This window comes from Tenrec ecaudatus, chromosome 6 (assembly GCF_050624435.1).
Source record: "Tenrec ecaudatus isolate mTenEca1 chromosome 6, mTenEca1.hap1, whole genome shotgun sequence".
Taxonomy (NCBI): Eukaryota; Metazoa; Chordata; class Mammalia; order Afrosoricida; family Tenrecidae; genus Tenrec; species Tenrec ecaudatus.
Window position 1 is genome coordinate 11,465,033 of NC_134535.1, and position 26,358 is coordinate 11,491,390.

General features: G+C 55.4%; 2 protein-coding genes and 1 pseudogene across 2 annotated transcripts in view; 2 read left to right on the forward strand and 1 right to left on the reverse strand.

Moving 5' to 3' along the window:
• ACO2 (aconitase 2) overlaps positions 1-5,341 on the forward strand; it is a 50,044-nt gene extending 44,703 nt beyond the window's left edge. Inside the window, exons 10-18 of the mRNA XM_075553639.1 lie at positions 1,422-1,579; positions 1,724-1,797; positions 2,226-2,337; positions 2,793-2,915; positions 3,151-3,306; positions 3,571-3,762; positions 4,274-4,406; positions 4,531-4,652; positions 4,913-5,341. Of these exons, the coding sequence (XP_075409754.1) occupies positions 1,422-1,579; positions 1,724-1,797; positions 2,226-2,337; positions 2,793-2,915; positions 3,151-3,306; positions 3,571-3,762; positions 4,274-4,406; positions 4,531-4,652; positions 4,913-5,047 (1,205 nt within the window). The 3' untranslated portion in view covers positions 5,048-5,341. The remainder of the gene's footprint in view (positions 1-1,421; positions 1,580-1,723; positions 1,798-2,225; positions 2,338-2,792; positions 2,916-3,150; positions 3,307-3,570; positions 3,763-4,273; positions 4,407-4,530; positions 4,653-4,912) is intronic.
• On the reverse strand, positions 1,085-13,209 carry POLR3H (RNA polymerase III subunit H). Its single transcript, XM_075553641.1, has 7 exons — positions 13,123-13,209; positions 12,733-12,863; positions 10,402-10,498; positions 8,526-8,612; positions 8,108-8,171; positions 7,057-7,258; positions 1,085-6,303 (listed from the first exon to the last, which is right to left on the reverse strand). Exons 2-7 carry the CDS (start codon positions 12,841-12,843, stop codon positions 6,250-6,252), a joined length of 615 nt encoding a protein of 204 aa, XP_075409756.1. The 5' UTR covers positions 12,844-12,863; positions 13,123-13,209; the 3' UTR covers positions 1,085-6,249.
• Positions 13,210-14,155: 946 nt separating this feature from the next.
• Positions 14,156-14,490, forward strand: LOC142450649 (small nuclear ribonucleoprotein E-like; annotated as a pseudogene).
• Positions 14,491-26,358: the final 11,868 nt, after the last annotated feature.

The following is a 26,358-nucleotide window of genomic DNA, read 5'->3' on the forward strand; positions in this document are numbered from 1 at the left end:
ACCCACAGGTTGATTACCGCTGCTTTAGAGCATGCCAGCAAGCAGGATTTCAGGTGGTGGTGGTGTCAGGAGGCATTGGATTGCTAAACTCAAGGTGGATAGTGCAAACCTACCAGCCATTCCCTAGGAGGACGCTGAGGCTGCCTGCTCACATGAAGACTCAGAAGGGCGCAGCATCTAAGCCCGGGTCAGGTCGGGATCCGCTCCGTGGCAGCGAGTGGGTTCATCTGGACTCCTAGAGCTGCGGTGGCACACCTGCGGGGCTGCTAGCAAGAGCGGGATGTCCACACGAGGTCACCGGGCAGTGTGGAGTCCTGGGGTTCGGACACACCATTCTGGCCAAGGTGCTTTTGGAAACATCGTTGGAGCTCACGTGTTTGCACCAACCAGAACTGGGCGTCCTTGCTTCCACCTTCACCAATGCTGGTCATACCTGAAGGTATTGAGGAAGTCCCTGGACTCTGGTGGGCAGACAGTAGAAGGCTGCAGGAAGACCAGGGAGGCCTGGGGAATGCTATCAAGGACTGTGCCTCTCAGCAGAAAAGCGGGCAAGGGCAAAACGAGAGCCCAGGGAAGACCGACCACGATGTCATCAGGCTTTGGGAACATCCCGGCAGTCACTCTGCTCAGTCTCAGCAAACCGAACGTTCTGAACCTCGCTCCTGGTGGACTGAAGCTTTCTGCGGGCGGGGTGGAGAGTCTTGAAAAGCCCCGAGAGCCAAAGCTCCCCGCCCAGCACCACACAAGCCATCACAGAGAGCTGAAGAAGCACCACTGAGAAAGCTGCTGGAGCTCAGTCCGTCTGCAAACAAGCTAGCGCCCGGGATCCCAGGCTCGGGGCAGCATTAGAGGCCAAGGAGAAGGCAGTTCCCAGCAAACAGCGTGTGGTGGGGAAGGAGGCAGGCTGCTCCCAGCCAGACACCAGCCACTAAGAAGCAGCTGGCAGAAAGGAAACCTGCTGCATAAAGTCCCATCATGTCCCGTTGAGGTTGTCATTTTGGACAGCTTATTTTGACTAAAGACCTGATTGAAGCGGTTAAAAAAAAACCCTTGGGATTGAGCAGAGACTGTCTTGATACTGGTGGACAGTATAATACTGTTTGTGGTTTATTGAATTTCCAAGTAACAAACTTTGGAAAAATAACTCCCCACATAAATAAGGAAATAGCCCCTGGCCCCAGTCATGAAACAGTAAGTACCAGGGCATGCTCTAAGGTGTAGAGGTGCTGTTGGCGTCACGTTTGATCATTCTCTTCCCACTAACGGCTGTCCACGGGTGCTGGTTTTGGTGGCTGCCGGCTTTTCTGTTAGAAACCACTCTGGCCCACCAACCACAGCAGGTGGCTTCCTAGAACCAGGTCTTTGGGTCATGCGAGGTTAGGTGAAGGCCTCCCTCTGACCTGCCACCCACAATGCCCCAGGTCTTATCGGCAGCTGCACCAACTCCAGCTACGAGGACATGGGGCGCTCAGCAGCTGTGGCCAAGCAGGCGCTGGCTCACGGGCTCAAGTGCAAGTCCCAGTTCACCATCACTCCAGGCTCTGAGCAGATCCGGGCCACCATTGAGCGGGATGGCTACGTGAGTGCCCTATGCGCCTGTCCCCCACACACCCCTCCCCTGCCTGGGTTCATCAACTTCTGGGCAGGGCCCGCGGCTACTCTGGACTCTGGTGCAGCTGTCTCTCAGGCTCCTGAACCCCCATCCCTGCCCCTTTCCCCGCAGGCACAGACCCTGAGAGATGTGGGCGGTATCGTCCTGGCCAACGCCTGTGGCCCCTGCATTGGTCAGTGGGACAGGTGAGGAGGGTGCCTCTTGGTGTTCTGAGTGGGAAGGAGAGGCTGCCGCTCAGGCCTCCCACGGCAGACAAGATCCCGTCTGAAGGGTGTCCTGGGCAGAACCTGAGGGCTGGGCTCAAGGGCCACGTGCTGTAGCCTGGACAGCCTGGGACGTGAACAGGCTGCTGAATGGAGGTTGCTTGGATCGGGTGAGGGGGTAAAGTGGGGGGCTACCTAGGCCAGGAAGCCTCAGCTAGGTGGGCTCACCCTTGGCGTAGCCTCAAACTTGCTTCTTTGGCCCCTGGGGGTCTCTGCGCCCTGAATCCCAGGAAGGGGCTGTTTCTTCCAGCCCTCCATCTCCCTCCACTCTCAGGAACCCGCCTGCCTGGCCTGAGGAGGGGACAGGTGACAAGTAGATGTCTCTTACCCTGTCCCCTCTGACTTGGCAGGAGAGACATCAAGAAGGGAGAGAAAAACACTATTGTTACCTCCTACAACCGGAACTTCACTGGCCGCAACGATGCCAACCCCGAGACCCACGCCTTTGTCACGTCCCCGGAGGTGAGGCTCCACTCAGCCAGGCAGGTTTGGATGGCAGGAGACAGGCACAGGAGCTGAGGTGCCTGAGCACCCAGAGCAAGGGGCTGTCCCAGGCAGGAGATTATAGAGCCCATTCAGAGCTGGGCCTTGTGATGACTGAGTGCCAGTGGGGCGAAGGCCACTCTCCATGTGAATTCCTAAGTGTGGGGTACTGAACGGCCCTGTCCCTTCACAGCACTGCTTGTCCAGGTGGGTTTGTTCCCATGCACTCAGTCCCATATCATGCCCCCCCATCTTTGCACCCCGGCCTGCTCCCCAGAGAGCCCAGGGGAAGGGCCCAGATCCCCTAGGGGTCTAAGAGCCAGGGCTTTAGAGCCGCCATTCCTGCAGCCTGTCCCTGAGGGGACTCTGGACTGTGCTGGGTGCAGACAGGAGTGGTGTGTGGGGCTGACTGCAAACTGGCCGCTTCATTTCAGATTGTCACAGCCATGGCCATTGCCGGCACGCTCAAGTTCAACCCAGAGACTGACTTCCTGACAGGCAAAGACGGGAAGAAGTTCAAGCTGGAGGCCCCGGACGCAGACGAGCTTCCCCGCACGGTAAGTAGGCCCTGCCAGGGGGCAGCTGGGAAGCCAAGGCCCTTCTCCCACCGTCTCGAGACCCAGCCTCCAGGCAGGGGGTGCGTGGCAGCAATGAGTGAGGCTAAAGCAACTCTGCTCACTTGGGAGGGAAAGGCTGATGATCGGGGTTGGGGTGAGCTGCTTCCTGAGGGGCCACCCACATGAAGGCCAAGGGTGAGCCTAGCACCCAACGTTCCTCTGTCCCCTGGGGCAGGAGTTTGACCCTGGTCAGGACACCTACCAGCACCCCCCCAAGGACAGCAGTGGACAGCGGGTGGACGTGAGCCCCACCAGCCAGCGCCTGCAGCTCCTGGAGCCTTTCGACAAGTGGGACGGCAAGGACCTGGAGGACCTGCAGATCCTCATCAAGGTCAGTCCAGGGCCACAGCCCCTGGGCCCTGTTGGCACAGATAGGGGCCCTCAGCCACCTGGCAGCAGCTGGTGAGAGCCACTTGGGGTGGGCAGCCGAGCACAGCTCAAGTGGGAGGACCGGTGTGACCAAGCACTGCAGACGCCAGGAGCCACCCAGGTGGGTGTGGCCTGTTTGGGCCTCTGGTGGCCAGAGGCCTTCAGCTCACTTGAATGTAGATTGAGCCAAGCCCTGATCTCTGTCCTCCTGCTCCTCTCTCCCAAGGTCAAAGGGAAGTGCACCACTGACCACATCTCGGCCGCAGGCCCCTGGCTCAAATTCCGAGGGCACCTGGATAACATCTCCAATAACCTACTCATTGGCGCTATCAACATTGAAAATGGCAAGGCCAACTCGGTGCGCAATGCCGTCACCCAGGAGTTTGGCCCCGTCCCAGACACAGCCCGCTACTACAAGGTGGGTCTGGAGGGCAGGCACCAGGGAAAACAGCCCTGGGAGGGGACCTCGCCTGGCCCCTGCTTACCCCCTCGAGACCACCAGTGAGCAGTTTCAGGAGGCATTTGTCCACAGACCCCACATGAGAGGAAAAGAGGCCACTCACCCTAGGGGAGGCACTGGGGCTGGGACTACCTCAAAAGCCCCAGTCTGTTGGGTTCTTTGTGACAAACAGAACCAGAGGTAAACCCAAGACCTGACCCAGTAAGGTTGATGGCCCTGGGTGCTCACCAGTCACTGCTGCTCGGTGCCAGGCCCACACTTGGCTCTGGTGCCTGCCTGTCTCTGCCTAGTACACACTGGGCCTCTGTCCCCCAAACATCACCCACTCAGCCTGCTTCTCTGGGCTCTCTGGGTGGCTACCCAGGACCATGTCTGATGGGGCACCTTGGCCACCTCGCCTTGGCCAGTAGGTAAGCCGAGTCCCTGCCCCTTAACCTGGGGCCTCACGGTGCCCCCTGCTCACTGGCAGAAACATGGCATCAGGTGGGTGGTGGTCGGAGACGAGAACTACGGTGAGGGCTCGAGCCGGGAGCACGCAGCGCTGGAGCCCCGCCACCTCGGGGGCCGGGCCATCATCACCAAGAGCTTCGCCAGGATCCACGGTGAGCCCACCCCACCCCACAGCAAATACCAGCCGGGGAGGCTCACCTGCCTCACAGGCCAGTCGCTCACCCTGCATGAGGCAAGGGGCTCTGCCCCTGACCGCAAGTGCCCTCTGGCTTCCAGAAACCAACCTGAAGAAACAGGGCCTGCTGCCCCTCACCTTTGTTGACCCTGCTGACTACAACAAGATCCACCCCGTAGACAAGCTGACCATCCAGGGCCTGAAGGACTTTGCTCCCGGGAAGGTCAGGGAAGAGGAGGGGACTGGAGGGTGGGCAGGGGAGATCACGTCCCCACTTCCGGGGTCCTCCTGAGGAGGCAGCCACCTTCTTCCTCTCCTCTCTCCCACCCTTCTGTGGGCTGGGAGCCAGGAGGGGCAACTGCTTACTCATGGAGGGCAGGGCTGCTCACTGGCTGGGCCTGGCATTTGGGAGTTGTGCCCAGCTGGGCCCTCTTGGCTCCTTTGGTGCCTCTGACCCCTCAAACCCACCTCCCTGCCTTGCAGCCCCTGATCTGCATCATCAAACACCCCAACGGGACCCAGGAGACCATCCTTCTGAACCACACGTTCAACGAGACCCAGATCGAGTGGTTCCGGGCCGGCAGTGCGCTCAACAGGATGAAGGAGCTGCAGCACTGAGGCTTGCCTGCTTGTCATCCATGCAAGTGCAGCCCGCGCTTCATCAGGACGAGCTGAGCCAGCCCGACCACGCGGCCAGACACTCCGCCCACCCCACCCCCTCAGTTGCGCAGTGACCATGGGGTTCTTAGACGGCCTGCCCTCCCAGTTCCAGCCGTTCTGGAGCGGGTCTGTGCACGCTATTTATTCTGATGACCTGCCTGAGGAAAGTGTTCTTGTGCCCGACCATTTCACTGGAGGCTGAAGAGGTCTAGAGAACCATTTGTTCTTAAAGAGAATAAGAGTCACACTTTAGTGGCTGTGATTGTGTTGGTCTGCGTGTCAGCGTGGGGTGCCCACTGCAGGGGATGCTGCAGTGGTGGGGGGGTGGAGCCTGGTGAGCAAGGCCTCTCGTAATGTCCTTCCCCACCCAGGGTTGCTAGACCCAGTGGTAGCCTCTCTTCCCCCAGTGCTACAGCCCAGCTCCTGCCTTTCCTGTGCACCAGGGTCACAGCCCTGTCCTACTTAGGCCTCTGGATGCCCAGGGGCGAGGAACATGTCTGTCCTTGACATGGTGGCCTGTGTTCTGTCCCTACTCACTAGTCCCGGGTGGGAGCACTGCACACAGCTGTTCTCTCCTGGTTGCTTGCCACCAAAGCCACACACAGTTACCAGGGGGGAAGGGACACAGAGTTGTGGCCAGAAGACAGCCAGTGGGCTCCCTGGGCCTGGGAGAAGAGGGTGAAGCAGCGGAGGGCTGAGCCAGGCCACTTGCTGAACAAACACTTCATTCCTGACAGTTGCTGAGGACACAGCTGGATCCAGGGTGTAGTGGGTCAAATGTGGTCACTGCCCCTTACCCAAGTGAGTCCACCTCGGCCTCCAGTCTTACAGGGCTGGTTCGGCTGTGGGAGGAGCTTGCCCACAGCAGGCAAACCTGTTCGCAGACATGAGCCACCCACAGCTTGCATGCCCAGAGGCTGCCCTGGCCAGATTTCACAGGTCAACCCAAACCCCGCCTGACACTGGCCATTGACAGACAAGGGTGGGCCTTCCCCACTGGCGTGGCGACTCTTTAATGTCTCTTCTGTCACAAAGTCCCATGTCCGGGAGCTCTGGAGGGGCACAGCTGAGGAGGGGCCCAGTTCTTCCTTGTGCCTCCACTGTGTATGACTTCCCACTGCATCGCTTCCAAGGGGCAGGGCCTGTGGTCGAGCCCCCAGCTAGTTGCTGGTCCACCAGGAAAGAAGGCCCAGTCCTGGCTCGCTGATGGACCCCTGGTAGGTAGAGGACAGAAGGACATCATCTACAGGGAGGGCAGAGCCAGTGAGGGAGGGGCAGTGGGTCTGGGGTGGCAACTGACTTGTACACAGCCTGCTCAGCCTGTCCCTGACTCCTGCCCAGGCAAGCAGGAAGTGCCACTGACTGGAGAAAGGTCTGATCCCAGCTCCCAAGACCTCAGTTTGGGTCAGGGGTATCTTACCCATTGGTATGCAGCAGGCCAGGCCCAACCAGTCCCACTGTCAGGAAGGCCCAGGCAGGACAAGGCTGTGGGGATAACCTGGCCACCCGGGTATCTGCCAGGCACAATGGCCTCCCCAGAACCACCTGGGACCCTGATTGGCCCTATCAGTCCCAGCCTCCGGAATCCCACCCTCAGAAGGTAAGTGGCAAAGGGACCCCCCCCCCCCCCAGCAGCCCGCTTCACACACCTGCAAGGTTCCCATTCAACATCAGCCCTTCCTTCCCCAGCTCCCTCCTCCCTCTTCATACCCACTGGCCAGGGCCCTCACCACCCAGCTCAGGAAGACTACCTTACCCACAGGATGAGATTGGGCATGGCTGTAGCTCGGATCAAGAACCGGCCTGTGGGAATGGAGGCCCACAGAAGAAGCGGGCCCCTAACTAAATCACACCACCAGGCTTGGACCTGGCCTGCTGGGGTAGAGACTTGGAATGGGCCCCCCAGTACTCCCCCCCCCACACACATACACCACCCTGTGGGGTCCAGCAACCCCCAGGTGCCTCACCACAAGTGTGTACGGTGCCTCCTTCTTGGGAAGCTCCTCGCTGGAAGAGGTGGCCTCTGCCGAGCTCGGCCCCGTGGGGGACGTGTCCACAAAGCTCTCGTCCACCACCCGGAAGCGGATCTCCTCCCCAGTGTCCATGTACAGGTCGTGGGCACCTTCCTCTGTTTCATACTCCCACACCCACACCTGCTCTGCTTCATCACTGGCAAGGCCCAGGGTCAAGGTAACACAGGGCACTGGGTGTCCTGGGTCCCCACTAAGGCTGCACTGGCCCTCCCCCAGGAGAAACATTTCCCAGGCCTGCATCCCTTTGCCTGGGAAGGTATAGGAAAGCAGGCCCCAGCCTCTACCACCACCACCACCCGGGGTACCACGGATGCAGGCAGAGCACGCAGCCCCAGCCGGGCACCATGCATCGAACACATGCCCTGCCCACCACTGGGGCCACCACCCACCAGCCTTGGGACCATCTGCAAAGGAGGGACTGTAACAAGACCCTCTGGTGCTAAGTACAAAGTGTCCCACAGGGTGGCTCACAGAGCTCTCACTAGCCGAGTTCTTTCTGAATGTTCTCTGGGCTGACGCTCTACACCCTTAGGCCTTATCCACCCAAACCACCAGACCTGCGGGAAGGGAGCGTACAGATGAAGAGACTGGCCCTGGGCCCCACATACACCCTGCCCCTGGGTCTGAACTGGCACAATCCACTCACCCCAGCTACATCTCTGGCTGCTGGGCTGCGTGGTCCCTGCCTTGAACCCACATTACAAGGAGGCACTGCCCTCTGGGGGCTGTCCTGCTACAGGGTCAGCTTCAGTTCCTATGGCCTCCAGGGAGGGAGGGCACAACCCACAGGAACCCCAGAGGCAGAGGGTCCCATGGGCACTATGGCCCAGCGGCTGAGCAGACAGAAGCGTGGACAATGGAGGCAGGCAGGTCAGCACTTCCAGAAGCCAAATGCCACCAGCGGCTAGTGCCTTTGCATTGCAGGGCCAGGGGCCACCCCAAAGCAGCCTGAGCTCCACTGTGCCCCTTCGACCTGGGAGGATACAACTTGGCTGGCTGCTGCAGAGATTCCGGGGGAATGAGGATGTCCTCGAAGAACCCGAGGGAGACTGGAAGAGAGGGAGGGAGTGACGCCCGAGGCAGGACTTTCACGGGGCAGTCATACCCCTGCCCCGCCCCCCCGTCTGCCCATGCCGCTCAGGTCTTGTCACCAACCCCTGAGGTGCCCCGCCCCTCGTGCCAGGGACCAGTGAGCTCAAAGAACCCCGAGTCACTGCCATCCGCTTCATGGACCAGAGTCACATCCTGACCTTACAGTGACACGGCACAGCTGGCCCAGGTCTTCACCCCCAAAATCACAGAGTGAGCTGCTCCGCGAGCCAGAGGATCTGACCCCAGCCCCCAGAGGGAAGCCCACACTACCCACCCATACCCCTCGGGGTCTGGGCTGAGGGCTGCCTTACCGTGCACGCCCTCGGGGCTGCAGCCTTTAATCGTGCCGATCAGGATCTCGTCCAGGAAGGGGTGGAACACCACATAGCGGAAATGGACTGGGGATGAGGAGGCCACGTCAGCGACAGGCAGGCACCGAGACCCTGGCCTTCCCCTCCTGCTGACTGCCCACTATCCACCTGCAGAGACCCCTGCCGGCCCAGAGCTGAGCCGCTGGGACCCTCGTCCTTCACGTGGGGTCCACTCAGCTCCAGGACAAACGCTGGGCCCCAAGTCTCCCAGGCATGTCACACCTAGACCCCAATTCCGGGCCTTGGGCAGCTTCCCCAGGGCCTCCTTTACATTCCAGCAAGGGCAAAAGCAACTGGGGACAAGGCCAACCTTGGGAACGAGGCCCTTGCCCCTGCTCATCAGGCTCAGCCTCAGGCAGAGTGCCGACCTGGAAAGGGAAACTGAAGACGCCCTGAAATGAGGTGAGGGCAGAGCTGGCACTGGATGGGGCAGCCCAGGAAACCGCTGTTGAACCCCAATCTGCAGGAAGCTGCCCCTGGGCTCCTGTCCCCCAGAGGCTGAACCCCAACAGGCTCTAAACAAGGCGTTGCTCATGGTCTAGGGGAGGTAGAGAAAGAGAAGATGGACTGAATGGACCACTTGGAGCTGTGTGGCCACATTCTCACAGTGGGACTGTAACTTATGAGCAGCGGGGACCATGGCCAGCACCCTGTTCCCACTGGCATCCCGAACCCAGTGAGGAGACCGGCAGGAGGCAGCCTGAAGACGATCCAGAACCTCAGCGCTTCATGCTGGCCTCCTAGGCAGCAGGCAAGGGCAGTCAAGGCCACTTGCCCACGGGATGGAAAAGCCCCGTCCCCACGTGACCCAATGACTGGTCCAAAGAATCCTTACTGAGCCTCTATTAGGTCTGTGCCAGACACTGGGCTTAGAGGCAAGGCAGGTCCTGATCTTATCCCCAGAGCACGAGACATGAGGCTACAGGGTATACCCAGGGCCCTGGCCCAGCCTGGGGTGTGGGGCACAGAACAGGCCAAGAGGCGCTTCTCAGAGGCAGGCAAGTCCAGCAGCCTGCGGCTTAGGGCTGGCACCAGCGAAGTGTCTCCCATTGGGCTCAACACAGCAAATCACAGCGTGCCAGGTATGGGCCTAGAGCTGCAGGGAGTTGCACCCACTTTATGAGGTAGGGGCCATCATTGTACAATGAATAAGGAAGACTGAAGAAGAATCAATGCCTTTGAAATAGGAATTTTGATGAATTGTATGATGACATGTGAATATTGAACACACCAGAGACTTCCAGAAGGAACATAGCTGTCTTGGAAGAAGTTCAGTCAGAATGTTCCTTAGAGGTGAAGATGGTGAGATTTCATCTCATGTACTTTGGACATGTGATCAAAAAGGACCAGTCCCTATGGAAGAGCATCATGCTTGGTAGAGGGTAAAAAAAAAAAAAAAAAGGAAGGACACCCCCCCCTATGAAATGGACTGCAAAGCCCACTTCCTCCCCTCCCCACTGGTAACCCAGCAATGGTCACACCACAGGCAGGCAGCCTGTGTCCCCAACACGCAGTGAGAGTCAGGGCCATGCCCAGACAGGCTCAGCTAAAGAGGGGACCAAAGAGCGCGAGGACCCAGCGCCCTGAGGCCAGAGCGAGGCAAGGTCCTGAGAACAGCACAGCCCACAGCACAGTCTCACATGTGAGGAAGCTGTGTTCCAGAGAGTTAGTGCCTGGGAGAGTCAGGACTAGGCCCCGAGTCCTCCACCCCCTAGCCCAGCACCCCCTCCACCTTCAGCCACCTCTGGGGCCTGACTACTTGCTACAGAAACCCAAGCCCTAAGAAACCCACATCCCAGGGAGAGAGGGCACCCACCTTTGGTGTGTGACGCGCCGTCTCCCGGGAACACATACGCATCCTCCAGCTTGGTGATGTCAAATAGACAGATGCAGAGTCCCACGTTGTACACAACCTGCAGGCATGCGGGCACACGTGTACTGCACATGGGCCGACCGTGGCTCGTGTGAGTATGTGAATGCAGAGGTATGCACCCACAATGTCCCACTCCCCAGAAGTTCAGTCTCTCCTGAGACACCCCACACACACACACACACACACCACGGGGCAGGTGGAGGTCTCCCGTGTTACAGAGAGAAACGCGTTGAAGCTGCCACTGAGATAACCACAGGGGCGAACTGTCAGAAGGACATGGGGTTCTGGAAAGCCGGTGTGACCTCCACAAGTTCCCTTCACCTCTCTGAGTCTCCGCTTCCCCAACTGCAAAAAAAGAAGATGCCAGGCTGGCTCCACTGCCACCCAGTCGATTCCAGCTCCTCCTAACCACACTACAGGGAGGAGTAGGGTGTTCATTAACCACACTACAGGGAGGAGTAGGGTGTTCATCTTCCAGGAGCAGGCAGCCCCATCTTTCTCCCTTGGAGTGCCTGGTGGGTTTGAACCACCAACCTTCTGGTAAGCAGACAAGTGCCACCAACCCCAGGCTGTGAAGTAAAACTTCCATGTTTCAATGATCCCAAGTCCAGCCTAAAGCCTCACAGCCCAGGCAGCTGAGCTGCAGCCAGGTTCTGGCCTGCCCACCAAGTTTCAGACACACACACAACCACAACTGGCCACAGGACACAGATCTACAGCCCCGAGACAGACTGGGAACAGGATGAGGCTCCCTTTGTCCCTTCCCTGCCCACTACGTTCTGTCCGGTGTCTACAGATGTGCCACCAATGCCACCAGAGAGCCAGAATCTTCAAGAACCTTAGAGCCTCGGAGACATGAGGTTACAGTCACTCCCTCTGGCATCCCTCGCCAAGCATGGAGGCACCCATGCCCCAAAGAGGCTGTATGCCCTCCAGGGACTTGCTCTTGGCTCCCTGCCCTCCCAGACTCCCTTCCCCTCCTGCTTGACACCCACTAAGGCCTCCCTGAGTTCTCCCTCCCACCTGAAGATCCTCATACCTGCCAGCTCCCAACTCCCGGCAGTGATCTCCTCCTGCCTCCTCTTCATCCCCTCACCTCTCACAGCTCCAAGGTGCAAGCCAGGGCCTCCCCCTCTGCCTACGCCACTTGGGCCTCCTCTGTGCCACACTCCCTTCTGCCACAGGGCCTTTGCACATGCCACTGCTTCCTCTGCCTGCTCCACTCTTCTCTCTGGTGGGACCTCCACACCCCCCAGCAAACCCCCAGGTTAGCGCTTCCTCCACATCAAATCCCAGCTCACATGCCACCTCCGCAGCTAGGCCCTGTTCCACATTCATTCCAGGTGATGTGCCTTCATGCCTCCACTTACCCCCACTGTGGTCACACACTCAACTGTGGGGCCTGCTTGTCCCACTAGACTACAGACAGCATAGAGCCTGGCCGGCTCCACCGAGTCCACAGACAACATGCAACACCTACACCATGCTAGGTGCCTGGTGTGGCCAGGTGCATGATGAGACTTGGTACGCATCACGGCTTTGTGCACGGTGTGGCCCACAGTGTGGCTGGGTACAGTAGCAGAGGCTAGGGCAGAGAAGATCCCTGACCTCGGTGAGAAAGAGGGACAAGCCACCACCAAGCCGCCGTGGAAATTGACCTGCTAGTTAGGTGGAGCTGGCACTAAGGCAGTCCTGGCTGGGCGTGTATAAGATATGAAGTATTTATGCAGAAATGAGTGGGTTAACCCCCTAACCATCAGCTCTCTGTGACTAGACCAGAGCCTTGCACAAAAGCCAAGGGTAGGGCAGCAATGACCACACCACCCAGCTTAAAAGAGGAGCGTGAGGCCCAGAGAGGATAAGTGGCTTGTCTGTTATGAGATTTGGAAGCTAGTCATCCAGCTATCCCCAGTTACAACACCCTTTCCCCTCTGATCCCCTCCAATCCTCTTGGAAGGAGGTGGTGTGGCCTGGTGGTTCCTGTAGCAGTGGGCTGGTAACACTTTGGAAATCCTCTGGGACAGGATTTCTACCAAGGGGCTTCAAAAAGTTTGTGGAGAAATGGAATGGAAAGAAAAAGATTCCCCCCCCCCCCACCCTGACCTTTCTCTGAAGCCCTCTGGTGCTCTGTTAGGATTTTTATACCCTGTGACAGTTGGGGTCACCGAGGTGCTCGGATGTTATGCTACGTGTCCAAGGCTAGATTTAGCCAGACCGAGCCGGGGCCTGCCCCTGCACCTCCGTGCCCACGCCGCGACCCCGTGGGCCCGCTACCTTATTGGCCAACTTCTTGTTCAGCTCCTCGGCGATGGAGTCGTTGAGCTTCCTCTCAAACTGCCACGGCGGGATTCGCACCGTGTCCACCATCTCCACCAGCACGAACATGCCGGCCGGCGCCGGGCGCTCTGGGAACGCGAGGGTAGGTCCTGCGCCGGGGCTTAGGGCCCTAGGGCGGCCCGAACCCCTTCCGTGCGGTCCGCACCGCTGAGACTCCCCCCAACGCAGGCCGGCGGTGGGGCTACGCCAGGGTCCGCCAAGCGGGCCGTTCTCCACTATTGCAACGCGAGGAAAAGACCGAGCTGGCTGGGGGGCTTCCACCCGGGGGTCCCACCCCGCGCTCGGGGTGCGCCCCGACACGTGCACCCCGACTCGTCTCCCACGCACCCGTGCCACGCACCAGTCCCCCACACGCAGCCGCAGGCGGCCGCCCGGTTTCGGGCAAGAATCTGAATCCTGTCGCTTCCGGAGAAAGGACCAATAAGCAGTTTCTGCCCGCCCTTCTGCGTGGGGCGGGGCCGCTCGCCGGCTGCGTGCGCAGGACGGGGCGCGGAGGTGGGCGGGGCGCGGAGGTGGGCGGGGCGGAGCCTTCTCTTAAGAGACCCGGAGCGAGCCGCTCTTCAGAGTAAGTTACCAAGTTGCCTGGTTGCTAGGCGACCTCTGTGCAATCCAGACCCCTTCTTTTATTCTGGACTGTCTCACACCCTCCAAGCCGATTGATCTGTAATCCTTCTCTACCTGGAAACCAGTCACCCTTTCGGAACACAAACATTATGTACTAAAAAGCCTTCCGTCCTGGGATCCCGTCCTGGGATCCGGTAGAATTGATCGCAAAGAACCAGGAGGGATCTTTCTGGCATGAGGATGCGCTAGGCCTCGTTTCCAGTGGCGGTTGTACACATGGCGTACAATGGTTAAAGCACTGCTGACCAAGAGTCAGTGGTTTGAACTCACCAGCTGCTTCCTAGATGAAAGACAAGACAGTCTGTCTCCATAAAGATGAATGGCCTGGGAAACCCTATGGGGCAGTGTTACCACTCTCTCTTTTTTTTTTTTTACCACTCTCTTTTATAGGGTCCCCATGAATCGCCTGATTTGATTTTTGCTTTTATACCAAGCCACAAGCAAACAAATTCACTGCCACTGAGTCAATGCCGAGCCTGTGGGTTTCTGAGACTGTAACTCTTTACCGGTCTAGAAAGCCCCATCTTTTCCCCCAGAAGCAGATGATGGTTTCAAACTGCTGACCTTGAGGTTCTCAGCTCAATGTGTAACCACCATGCCACCAGAGCTCCCTTTATTTTTATACAGATGTATGCAATTGACCAAAGAAGAATTAATGCCACTCACTTATGGTGTGGTCCAAGAAGATTGAGAGTACCACAGACTGCCAAAAGACCAAACAAGTCTCTGAGCTTCCATGTTGGCGGACCCTGGCCAGGGCCAGAAAGTGCAGAAGGTGATGGGACAGCCCATCAACCTCCTCTTCAGACGCTTGCAAACGAGATTCTGGATTCAGGTGTGGCTCCATGAGCAAGTCGATATTCGGATCAAGGGCTGTATCGGAAGGCTTTGGTGAATATATGAACTTTGTGTTGGATCATGCCGAAGAGATTAATTCTCAAAGTCAAGAAGGCAATTGGGGCTGGTTGTGCTAAAAGGAGATTACATTACCCTGCTACAACGCGTGTCCAACTAGAAATGATCATTGAAGTGAGAAGCTGAAGGCAAGAGCTCCCCCAGCCCCCTTTTAAAGTGTCCTTTGTTATGGCTATAGTTCTAAAACATGCACTCATATTGTTTTCATGACCCTGATTTTCTTACCGAACCACAATAAATGGCCTCCACGGAATAGCTTAAAAAACAAAACAAACAAACAAAACTCTGTCTTGGAAGAAGTACAGCCAGAATGCTCCTTAGGGGCAAGGATGGCTAGACCTCTACTCATGTACTTTGAACATCTTGTCAGGTGAGACCAGTCCCTGGAGAAGGACATCCTGCTTGGTGAAGTATTGAGGCAGCGGAAAAGAAGAAGTCCCTCAACAAGATAGATTGACCGCGTGGCTGCACCGATGGGCTCAAACATAACAGAATCAGGCAGTGTTTTGTTCTGCTGTGCACGGGGTCGCTATGGTCAGAACCGACTTGGCAGTGCCTAAAACAACACAATGGGCAGTCAAACTCTTTATATCCAATACTGATGATCACTGTAGGCAAATTATAACTCAACTTAAAAGGGATAATAAACTGAAGGATTAAAAAGTAATAGCAGCAGCTTCCCAAGGATCCACCCCTCTAGCCGCATTTCTTATCTCTCCGTGGAAGTTCCCTTCTCATAAGAGCTCACACTACCACAGAAGCCTGCCCTTTGTCCACACAGCACAAAGACTCAGACTGACCAGCCGACCTCTACAGCCTCCCTGCCATCTGTCTGCCAGGCCATAGGTGTCTGCAGTTCCATGGATGGAAGAGGCTCTGCTGAAGGCCTGCTTTGAATACCTCTTCTTTCCCTAGAAAACTCCTACTCGTCCATCAGAACCCAAATGTGATGTTTTTCCACTCATTTGTATAAGGCACGGTGTGCGTCTAGCTGTAGGGAATCCAATGTGAAGAGGAAGAAAAGTTGGGGCGGCTTTGGGAGGTAGAGAGGGAGAGGGAGAGGGAGAGGGAGAAGGAGAAGGAGAGAGAGAGGGAGGGAGAGAGAGAGAGAGAGAGAGAGAGAGAGAGAGAGAGAGAGAGAGAGAGAGAGACTCTATAGGGCTCTCAAGGAGCTGGGAGTGATTCACCAGTGAGAAGAGCACATGGGCGCTAATAGACTGGGGATCTTACACAGTTTCCTCCCCTGAGGGCCTTGAAGTCTAACATAAACAATGAGTATGTATGAACACTTCCTAGGTACTGAGCCCTGTTCTCACTTCACCCTGACACCACCCATAGCTAGGAGGTGTGTGTGCAGGGGGCGGGGGCGGGGGGGGGGCAGTGCTAGGCCATTATCCTGTTTTTTAGGGCAGGAATCAAAGGCAAAAGGAGTTTGTTCAAGGTCACACAGAGAATACTCCCTTGCTAACAGGCTGGGCCATGCAGCCTGTGACACTATCCCTCAGAGCCATGCTGGGAAGCCTAGCAGATTAGGAAATGAAGGGAGCAGAGGGGAGGGCTGGGCTGGAGACAGGAAGCGCTGGGAGGAAGTCATTAGGTGGTCCCCTTTGTCAGCAAGGCTGGTGGCTTGGAGAGGGTGAACTTGGGCAGAGGCCAGCGCTGCTGGGGGGAGGCAATGGCTGGTCTCAGCCAGGCAGGTGGTGGCCTGTGGGGGGTGGGGGGCTGATGGCTTCAGGCTCTCTCAGGGATGGGAACCGGGCAGGGGGCCAGGCTGGTTAGTATGTGGGTTCCTGTGCTTCTTTGCTGCTCTTCGCGTTGCAGGAGGATTTGTGGATTTGCTGGCACGTGTGTTGGTTTCCTCATTGGTGAGAACAGGAACCAGGGCTCTTTCTTGCCTTGTCCCACCAAGGAATGGCGGTAGATTGTAAAAGACGCCGCTGCTCAGCCTGGAGTCCCCTCCCCACGGGGAGTGAGCAGCACTCCCCTCCATCTCCTCTGGGCCTAACCCAGAGCTGGCTCCTGGTCAGAGCTTGGGCTGTGTGCCTGAATAAAAGGATAGCCTAATTGCCCGGGCTCCTGGGACCTGGAACGTACTCAAGGCCGAAGGAAGAGGGCAGCTAGGGCATGGCGTTCCCACGCTACAACTCAGGCGCTGTGTGGCCCCGTGAAGTCACTTGGACCTCTCCGATAAATGGAGATCTTAATCCAACCAATTGCAAATGACGGTCTATCAGGAGAAAACTGACAACTGATGACGGGGTAGGGGTGGGGTGCATTATGTGATGGGATACTGTGAAACCATAAAGCAACCTTGGTGGCACAGTGAGTTTAGTGTCTGGCTGATAACCACAAGGTCAGCAGTTCAAACCCACCAGCTGCTTTGAAGACGGTGAGGCTTTCTGCTCAAAGATGTGCAGCCTCAGAAACCAACAGGGGCAGATCGATTCTGCCCACAGGGTCTCTAATGAAGCAGACGGGTCTTGATGGCAGTGATGGCGAATGCTCCTTGGGTGCTGACATTGGACGGGCATACAGGATAAATCATAAAGTGAAACAACACTAGGTGCAGAGTGGTTAGATCTCTCTGGAGCTAGAGTTACTCCTCAGTCCTTGGCCCCGCACAAGAAAGAATTCACGCCAAAGCCTGGTTTGTGATCCAAGTGAGTTTTATGAGAGTTAGAAGAAGTTTCAGGTTTACACGGCACCCATAGGACTCCTCCTGACCATGCAGCCTGGCGGAGGCTGCTCAGTGTCACGCAGACAAAAGTGTGTCTTGGCTCTGGGCTCCTGCCTTTTCAAGGATTCCAGGGAGGCCTGGTGGCCGACCCCTGATCGACCCCATTGGCTGAATTGAATTCACCTGGCCTAGGTGGGCCAATCCAGGTGGCCTAGGTGGGCCAATCCAGGTTCAGCACCTACCCATGCCTACCGGCGGGAACCTGAACCTCTGAGCATGTGCAATGCGCCACTCCTTGTTCCAGTGCTTGGCTCTCTGGGCATGCGTTAATGGACATTTTCTAGCCCTGCGCTAGCCTGCCTAATAGCATCCATAGAATGTGTGTGAAAAAGAAACTGTCGATCTACATCTCTCTACCACTTGTTAGTCGCTGGTTGTACCCTGGTGGCTTGCCTGTTGCTGTGATGCTGGAAGCTGTGCCACCAACATTTCAGATACCAGCAGGATGACTCCTTGTGGCCAGATGTCAGCAGCCCGTCTAGACTGAGACTAGTAAGAAAGGCCTGGTGACCTACTTACAAGAGCTAGCCGATGAAATCCTTATGCATCCCCATAGACCATGTCTGACGTATGTGCTTTGGGAATGTCCTCCAGAGGAATCAATTACCAGTGGGTCGAGGGCCAAGGAGGGTGAGGGCCTACTGTTGGTGACATTTTGGCACCAGAGCCACAGTGAGTTACTTGAGCATGCTGGCTCTCTTGAAGAGGAGGAAGCATCGGGTAGCACCCACAGCGATCCTGGGCCATCCTCACCCTGGTTCCTGTGCCCCAGCCCACGTTTGTGGCCACGCCGTCAAGCCTTGTGGTTGAGAATGACTGCTTCCTTGCTGTTGACTGATCCTGGCTTGTAGTAACTGGTTAACTTCGCTAATGAGCCCCCTTCATCACGAATATTCTCCGTGGGTTCGGTGTGGCCACTGCAGCGATTGATCAAAGCCAGCATAGAAGGAGCGTGCCGTGGGGAGGCCCGGTTGGCATCAGAGTAAGACACAGCAGACTGGAGGGTGGGGGCATGTCTGACCTCTGCTCGTGGTAATCGGGAAGCCAGGACCTCCAAGCGCCAGGGGTCCAAGTCAAATAACAGCAGCTAACAATTACACACATGTCAGGGGAAGCCAGCCCCTAACACATCATTACGGGTCCGATAGACGCAATTGAACAGCGATAATAAGTAAAGATCAAAACTATAGAGAGCATGAGAGATAGAAGTATTGAAATAAATGGAGTCAGACACAATTCATGGTAGCATGCTCACCTCAGGCCCGCACGGTGGTCCACATGGAGGGAGAGAGAGCAATTTAAAGCTCGTCCAGACTTTTTATATTCTCCGGGGACATGCAAGCCCCTTAATTACAGGTGAGGACATACGTCACAGGAAGGGGTTGTGCTATAGGTAATCCAGTAATGAGAAGGGGTGGTCTAGGGACATACATGCAATAGGAGAGGAGGGGTTGGGGGTATACATGTGACAAGATGGGCGGATCCTAGATTCAAGATGGCAGCCTAGCCTTAGTCATCTTGGGCAGGTTTGACCTCTCTGGGGTCTCCTACAAGGAAACAGACAACTACTCTCCTTATCAGAAGGGAGTGGGCCCTACTTATTGTGGGATAGACAGTGGTGACTACTTGCTCCAGATGGCTGATAGCTCTCAGGGAGAATAACCCCGACCTACTTTTGATGACCTCCAAGTGTATGGTCATTCGCAAGCAGCCGTTTGACATATATTTGGGGGAGACAGCTTGGGAGAAATCCTTCTGTATCACACACACACACACACACACACACACACACATCCCATTGGATGACTCCCGGGAGAGAGAATCATGGTAAGGAAGAAGCCAGGGGTGGGAGGGAGTCTTTTAACCAAATACCCTTTGGAACCTTTGATGTTTGGAATCATGGGAACACATTACCTATTCAAAAAGGAGTAAAATTTAAATTAAAAAAGCAATTAAGCCTTTTCACATCTTAAAAAAAACCTCATCAACCTCTTTTGGCCCCCTTTCCCTCTGGCTACTGCCCCATTTTTCTGTTCCCTTTTCCAACAAAACTGCTTGGGGAGTCATCTGTACCAGCTGCTCTCAATTCCTCGTTCCTGCTCCAATCTTCTCTCACCTGACATCTCTTTCTCAAGTTCAAGGAGGGCCAGCTTGGTGCCAAGTTCAGAGACCACCCTCACTCCTCCTCAGTGATGCTTGCCCTTCCTCCCTCAGACACTCTTTGAACTTGGCCTCCAAGATTCCAGGCTCACCCAAGCCCTCCTCCCATGGCACAGACGATCCTTCTCGGTCTCAGAATGAACTGGATTGTGTCCCCAAAATAATCTCTGTTGAAGTCTTAGCTCCTCTTGTTTGGAAATAGGGTCTTTGAATTGGCCATCAATGAGCATGAGGTCATTCTGACTGGTGTCCTTATAAAGGAGGAGAAGACCCCCAGGGACAGACACGGCCTGGAAGATGGCCTTGGGATGACAAAGGCAGAGACAGAGGCAATTACAAGGCCAAGAAGGTCCAGGACCACTGGCCATCATCAGAAGCTAGGTCTGAGGCATAGAATGGATTCTCCCTCCGGAACTCCCAGAAGGAATCACACCTGACCAGTACTCACGACCCTGGAGTCGGTTCTGACTCGTAGCCACCCCACAGAACAGAGGAGAGTGGCCCCTCTGGGTCTGCTCCCTCAGAGCCGCTAGTGGTTTCAAACCGCCAACTTAGCTGTTCCCAGTCAAGCTAGTAACCCGCTATCTCTCCCCACCCCCACTCCGCCCCATGACTGATAAAGACCCTGATTTCAGACCCCCGCCTCCACAGCTGTGAAACAATTTACTGGAGGGGCTTCAGAGGAAGGAGGCTAGACTGTCTGTGGTTCTTTGTAGCAGCCCCAAACAAATATGGACATGAAACTTCTCGGCTGGATCCTCTGCCTGTTGGCGGATCCCCAGGTTCAGGTTTCTGCCCCGTCTACGCTTATACCTGTATCTTAGGTAGTCCCTGTTCCTGCAGCCATGTGTTCAGTGCATAATAAAGACAGGGACAAATACTTGCCTGCTGATTGAAGAAAACACAGAGATAGACATTCCCCTCACCCACCACTGAGGGGTGCTAGAAGCAAGACAGTGAGGCGCCCAGAGACTGACTTTAAGACTGGTGGTTTGAAACCAACCCAGTAGAAGAAAGATCTAGTAACAATTTCAGCCCAGCAAGCCCTGTGGGGCAATTCTTTTCTGACACTCCACTTGTGGGGTCGCCCTGGATAAAAATCAACTCAATGGCACCAAACAACCACCTATATGGACTGGGGGTAAGAGGTGAATGTGACTCTGAGCTTCCTAGCTGCCAAAGCAAAGAAAGCAATATTTTCCATTACAATATAGACACTTCACTTCTTAAATTGATTGTGGAAATGGGCTTACAACTCTTATTAACATACTTGAACTACTGAACTGTGTGATATGGGAAATATATGCCAATAAACCCGTTTAAAAAGCAGTGCAGGAACTAACCAGGGGTTTGGAGCGGGTCCAGATTTTTACATGCCTGATTTAGATCTCTCCCTCGGGGACCTCAAAGAGCAGAGGCTCTAAGGAGCTGGATGGAGGCCTCGTGGCTAACCTGAATAGCTCTAAGAATCATTTTATTTGGACATTTAAAAACTGCTCTTCCATAGTGTCTCATGGAGAAAAGGCCGTTCTAGAAGAGACCTAAATTAAGTGGCTGGGAAATGACTCTTTGTCCTGGCTTGAGCCCAGAGTGAAACGTGAGAAGTGGATCAGCCCGTATTTGCCGGAGGTAAGTGTTGGACTGCTAACTCCAGGGTCCGTGGTTCTAAACCACCAGCCACTCGGTGGGAGAAAGGTGAGGCTGTCAGCTCCCATAAAGATATATAGCCCTGGAGACCCCCTGGAGGGTGGCTATGAGTCGGCCTTGACTCTGTGGCAGTGGTGGTTGGTTAGGGTTTGCTGGTTTGTTTCTCAGTGGGACTTCAATGGAGACCCTGCTGTGGGAGCTTGGGCTCTAGGGAGGGGGGCGGGTATGGGGTCATGTCAGGGGCTGCACTGTGATGGTGAGTGACCAGGGACAGCTGCTCCAGTCAGGTGCTCATGGAAGAGCCATGGTGGGTGTGTGTGTGTGTGTGTGTGTGTGTGTGTGTGTGTGTAGACAGGGGTCCCTTGGACGTTTGGCTCACACTCCATCCCAGCCTGGAGTCAGATGTGGATCAGGCTGGCTGTCCGTACCCTAGGACTTCTGGGAAAGGTATTGGGGAGGTAGATCCTGGGCCAGGGACACCCCAAACACAATCACAAAGAACTCCTTCCAGTGACCCTGAGGGCACCCCAGAAGTAGCCGTCCAGGGAACCAAACAGATGCTTCCAGGATGTGGTGTCCCACCCAGACTAAGAGTGTCATGGTCCAGGGGGCTTCAACACTTCCCTGTTACCAGCTGGGTGACCTAGGGCCAGTTTCTCAACCTTTCTGGGCCAGAGTTTCCTCATCTGCCCAGGGCATTAACACCTTAGGGGGTCTTTATACTTTAAAGGATGCACCACCAGGATGGCCCAGACTTGGCCCCGGCTAGGAGCTCACTGTAACCGGAGGTGAAATGAAAAACTGGGCAGTACCAACAGAGGCTCGCCCACCTTGCCAGCGCTCCCCAGGTGAGGGAGGCTTTGGAGGAGAGTCTTAAAGCTCTCATCACTTGACAAAAACCCTCTGCGTGGAGCCCGGGGTTCAGGCAGACGCTGTGTCTCTGTTACTCAGCTGTGGGTGGGTGGCGGGGCCCAGGCTGCTCATTTCCTGAATGAGCAGCTGTGCCCCACTGTCCCTGCGGAATGATCATAACAGGGCTTCAGAACTCGGCCCCACCCCTTTCATTCAGCCTCTGACTGCCTGGCAGCCCTGAGCACCTGCCATAGTCAGCCAGCTGGGGGCTTCAGAAAAAGGAGACTGGACGGGAAGCAAGGTGGCCCTGCCTCTCACCTTGGCCCCGTGCATCTACAGAGCAGCAGGCCGGACCTCCTCAGAGCTGGCACAGGATCCCTGGGCCCTGCCTCCGCCTCATGTCCCACCACCCTCTTTCCTCACCCTGAGGGCCTGCAACCAATGCCCCCTCTCGGCACAGCGCCTTATGGCTCCTCCTCCTCCTCCTTCTGCTTGCTTTGTAACACTTTGTTATTAACATTTCATGAGGAGCTCTTACATGTGAAATCACAATCCGCACTTCCATTAGCTGGAGCAGATTCCATTAGGTGCACCAATGCTGCCACCATCATTTTCAATCCATTTTCCTTCTCCTTGAACTCCTTGGTATCAGCTCCGCTTTATCCCCTCCCTCCCCCTCTGGCTCCTTCTTGTTTTCACTTAAACAAACATGTGAGATGGGTTTTCACTTAAACATGTGAGATGTCCCTGGCCACCGGTCAGTCAGTCGGGCTACAGGGCCAGACCCCTCGGCTGGCCCCTGGCTTGTCAACCACGCGCTCCCATACTTCCTTCACCGCAGTCACTGGGTCCCTTTGCTCAAGCCCATGGCCACAGTGGGACTTCTCTCCCTGGCTCACAGCTGCCCTCATGTCCAGCACTGGGCCTGGCAGGGACGAGGTGCTCAACAAAAATGATCATTGATCAATCCATGCATTTACGATCAAGGTAAGGGATCCAACTTAGAGTCAAACACCTGCCTCTTCCCATGCCTGAGCAGAGAACATGTCAGGCACCTGGAATGATTTGACTGCCCTTCATTCATCTCGTATTTTCACCTGTCCCCTTTGGGGTGCCAGGTGAGACTGGCCGTACATGCCAATGATCCCATTCAACAAACCCTCACGGAACATGGAGCTGGTGCCGCGTTCTGTACAGACATGACTCTCCAGGGACTGCCTCGGGGACAGTCCCAGCTGGCAGACAGGAGGCAGGCAAACGCACGTGCCTTTGAGGGACAGCTAGAGGTTTGGGTGTAGGGACAGGAGGGGTGGACAGCGGGCACCGTGGGTGATGGGCAGTTGGTGCTGGAGGTGTTGATGTTCCATCAAGTCTTCTTAGCCATTGTAAGCCTCCCCTTCATGTCTGGAGACTCCAGATCCCTCACTTGTACCTAAGAGGAGCCCTCTTCAAATAACTTCAGTGAAAGTAGTCAGGCCCAGCTGAGCCTGGGCTTCTGAGGGTCCTGACCCTCCCATCTCTTCAGTTTCAGGCAGCGTTCTCCGGGTGGTGGCATAACAGCTCCCTCCCCTGCCATGTTCCTCAGTTGCCAAAGGAAATGCCATGCTCACCATCTTACGATCTGGGTGAGCCTCAAAGCCTTACCCTAAGTCCAGGAAGCTGGACAAGGTCACCTTCGTAAGACAGATCCAGAAGGAAAAATTCCAGGGATGGAAAGAGCAGATGGGTGGTTTGGGGGGGGGGCAGTGGAGGGGGCAGTGGGGGTGGGGAGTGGCAATTGACCTTTTCATGGGTCTGGGCTTTTCTTTAGAGGTGAGAGTCATACTTTGGGGCTGGACAGAAGCGGAGGTTGCATGACTTGGTCAGTGTACCAAGGGACACTAAGTTGGCCTCTTTAGAAAACAGTTCATTTTGGTGGCAGGTGAAATTCACCCCATTTAAACTTTTTTTTTTAATCAAAGTCAAAACTTGCAAAGCACCCTTGGGTTGCTGGTGGAATGGCTCCCAACAGCTCAAGGCCAGTGTTCTGCATCCCCAGGAGCCTCTTGGAGGAGAGTTGACCTGGGCGTCCAGATTCCTGGAGCCAGTCCTGACCAGCCACCCCTCAGCTAGGAGTCCTTGGACAGAGGTGGGGTTTGGTCCCTATCAGAAGGGATAGTGGGTGAAAGGCGGGACAGTTGCCCTTGTCTAATATGGCGCCAGCCCTTCAGGAAGCAGAGGTTCTGTGCGTAAGATCATAGGCGACCACAAGTCCAGAGTGTTCCTTTTAAACCATGTGACCTGAAGAACCGTGATCTCTCAGAGCCTGTTTATCCAGGGAAATCTCACGGAGCTGTTAAAAGAAGCAGATGAGATAAAGCTGTGCGGGCACTTGGAAGGTGGTTATTATCTTTAGGAAACAGGAAGGCAAAGAAAGAAGAGAACTTAGAGTGGGTGTGGGTGTGGGGGGGGGTGTCCTCAGAGCGGCTGTGGAATTGAGTCAGCACTCAGAGTCTCAGGGAATAATAGGTACTATTGATCCCCAGGTCAGGTGGCGCAGTACCATCCTCTGTCGAGGGACATAAGAAGGACCACAGAGACGATGGTCTACATCCTACTTTGGTGAGTAGCCACTGGGGAGAAGCTTAGGAGCAGCCATCTAAGGTGCAGCCCTTGGTCTCTCTCCCTCCCTGTCTGAAGGGAAGAAGATCAATGAAAATCAAAGGCATGGGGAGGGGGGAGGAAGAGGGTGGTGGTGAGGAGTGGAGACCCAAAGCCCATCTCTAGGCAACTGGACATCCCCTCACAGGAAGAGATGAGCCAGTGAGGGTGCAGTATAGCACGGATGAAACATACAATTTTTCTCTAGTTCTTTAATGCTTCCTCCCCTCACTATCAGGACCCCAATTCTACCTTACAAATTGGACTAGACCAGAGCATGTAGACAGCTACAGATAAGAGCACGCAACACAGGGAATCCAGGATAGATAAACTCCTCAGGACCAACAATGAGAATAGAGATTCCAGGAGGATTAGGGGAAGGTGGGGGGAGAGAGGGGGAATCAATCACAAGGATCGACATATAACCCTCCCAGGGGGAAAAAAAGCAGTAAAGTGGGTGAAGAGTGACAGAGGATGATGTAAGATATGAAAATAATAATCTGTAACTTATCAAGGGTTTATGAGGAAAGGAGGGAGGGAGAGAGAGGGGGGAAATGAGGAGCTGATATCAAGGGCTCAAGTAGAAAGAAAATGCTTTGAAAATAAATGATGATGACAACATATGCACAAATGTGCTTAACTCAATGGATGGATGGATGGATTGTGATAAGATATGTAAGAGCATTCAATAAAAGTATTTAATTTTTAAAAAGTTTTTAAAAAGAAAATAAGGGCAAAGACAGGTGGAGACAATGACTCTCGTGTACTTATGGACCATGTGAATGGAGTCTCCTTGACTCTGAACCCAGTAGCACTGGATGGTGCCCGGCTCCCCCTCTCAAAGGGACCACATTAGAAGAACTTAGATGGCGTAGAAGGCAGATATGTGACAGCGCTCAAAGTCCTAAGAAATGTATGTTCTTTCCAAGGCCAGGCTTACTGGTCAGCTCAAGATCGAAGGACAGCCCCCCGCCGCCCCCACCCCCGCCCCCAGTCACCCTCTGGGTCTGAACCTGGGTGCTCCTGGCAGAGTTCAGCTAAGCCACAGACCAGAAGGGCCTGTAAGGAGAACAGGCACAGTCAGGGCGGTCCACACACCTCTGACTAAGCAGCCATTTAAGAGCGAAAGGACTACATCCCCCCACCCCATCCCAGGACAAACTCCTGAAGGGCCAGGAAAGGAGGAAGAATGGAAGCAGGAAGCACAGGGAGGATGTGGGATTCTGATGGTGCAACATGTGTATGAAGTGCTGCAAGGAAGCTGACCATCCACGATCTGTACACCTTCACCCAAGTCACAAACACCCATCAGTTCTTCAGAAATCTAGACTACCTGAGTGTCTGTTCTGGAAGGTTCTAGAATGGCATGGTGGACAATGGCATTGGATGGTCCTGTGTTCAAATCCTCCTCTAATCATTGACATGAATGGAAACAAGTCCATCCATCCCCTCCCCGGTGAAATGGACATGATCATAAGACGTAATTGGATTATTGTGAGGTCTGACTTAAAGGAAAGCCCACTGCCCAGCCTTCACTGTTTCCAATAATGATTTGTAATCTTGTGGGGGTTGTTTTCCTTTCAGCTCCCTTCCCCCTTTTATTTTAATAAGATGCCAGCCTATCTCCGTAGTACTGAGAAGAAGGGAGAGGCAGACTCTCAGACTCTCTTTTCTCCAGGGAGACTAGGGAGGGGCAGGAGAGACATGTTTGTGGAGGGAGGCTTCCTGGAGGTGGGTGGGCCCCCCAGGCGGTCAGTGCTCTGGAAGCTCTGACTACCCTCTGAGAAAGGTGTTCTGTGTCCAGCCTGACAGATCAGGCATGGGGGATCAGAGACAGACAGTGATTTGCCCAAAGTCACACAGCTTCCAAGTGTTGGAGCTGAGAGTCAAACCCAGGACTTCCTGATGTGGGTGGGAACCTGAGCTTTCTCCAGGAGTGTGCCTGCGAGTGCGTGTGTGTATGTGTGTGTGTGTGTGTGTGTGTGTGT

Coding starts and splice junctions, on each gene's coding strand:
- POLR3H (XM_075553641.1), bottom strand. CDS start 12,843: ATGTTCGTGCTGGTGGAGATGGTGGACACGGTGCGAATCCCGCCGTGG. Junction 10,499..12,732: donor ACAAGAAGTTGGCCAATAAG/GTAGCGGGCCCA, acceptor GCATGCCTGCAG/GTTGTGTACAACGTGGGACT. Junction 8,172..8,525: donor CAGCCCCGAGGGCGTGCACG/GTAAGGCAGCCC, acceptor CCTCTCTTCCAG/TCTCCCTCGGGTTCTTCGAG.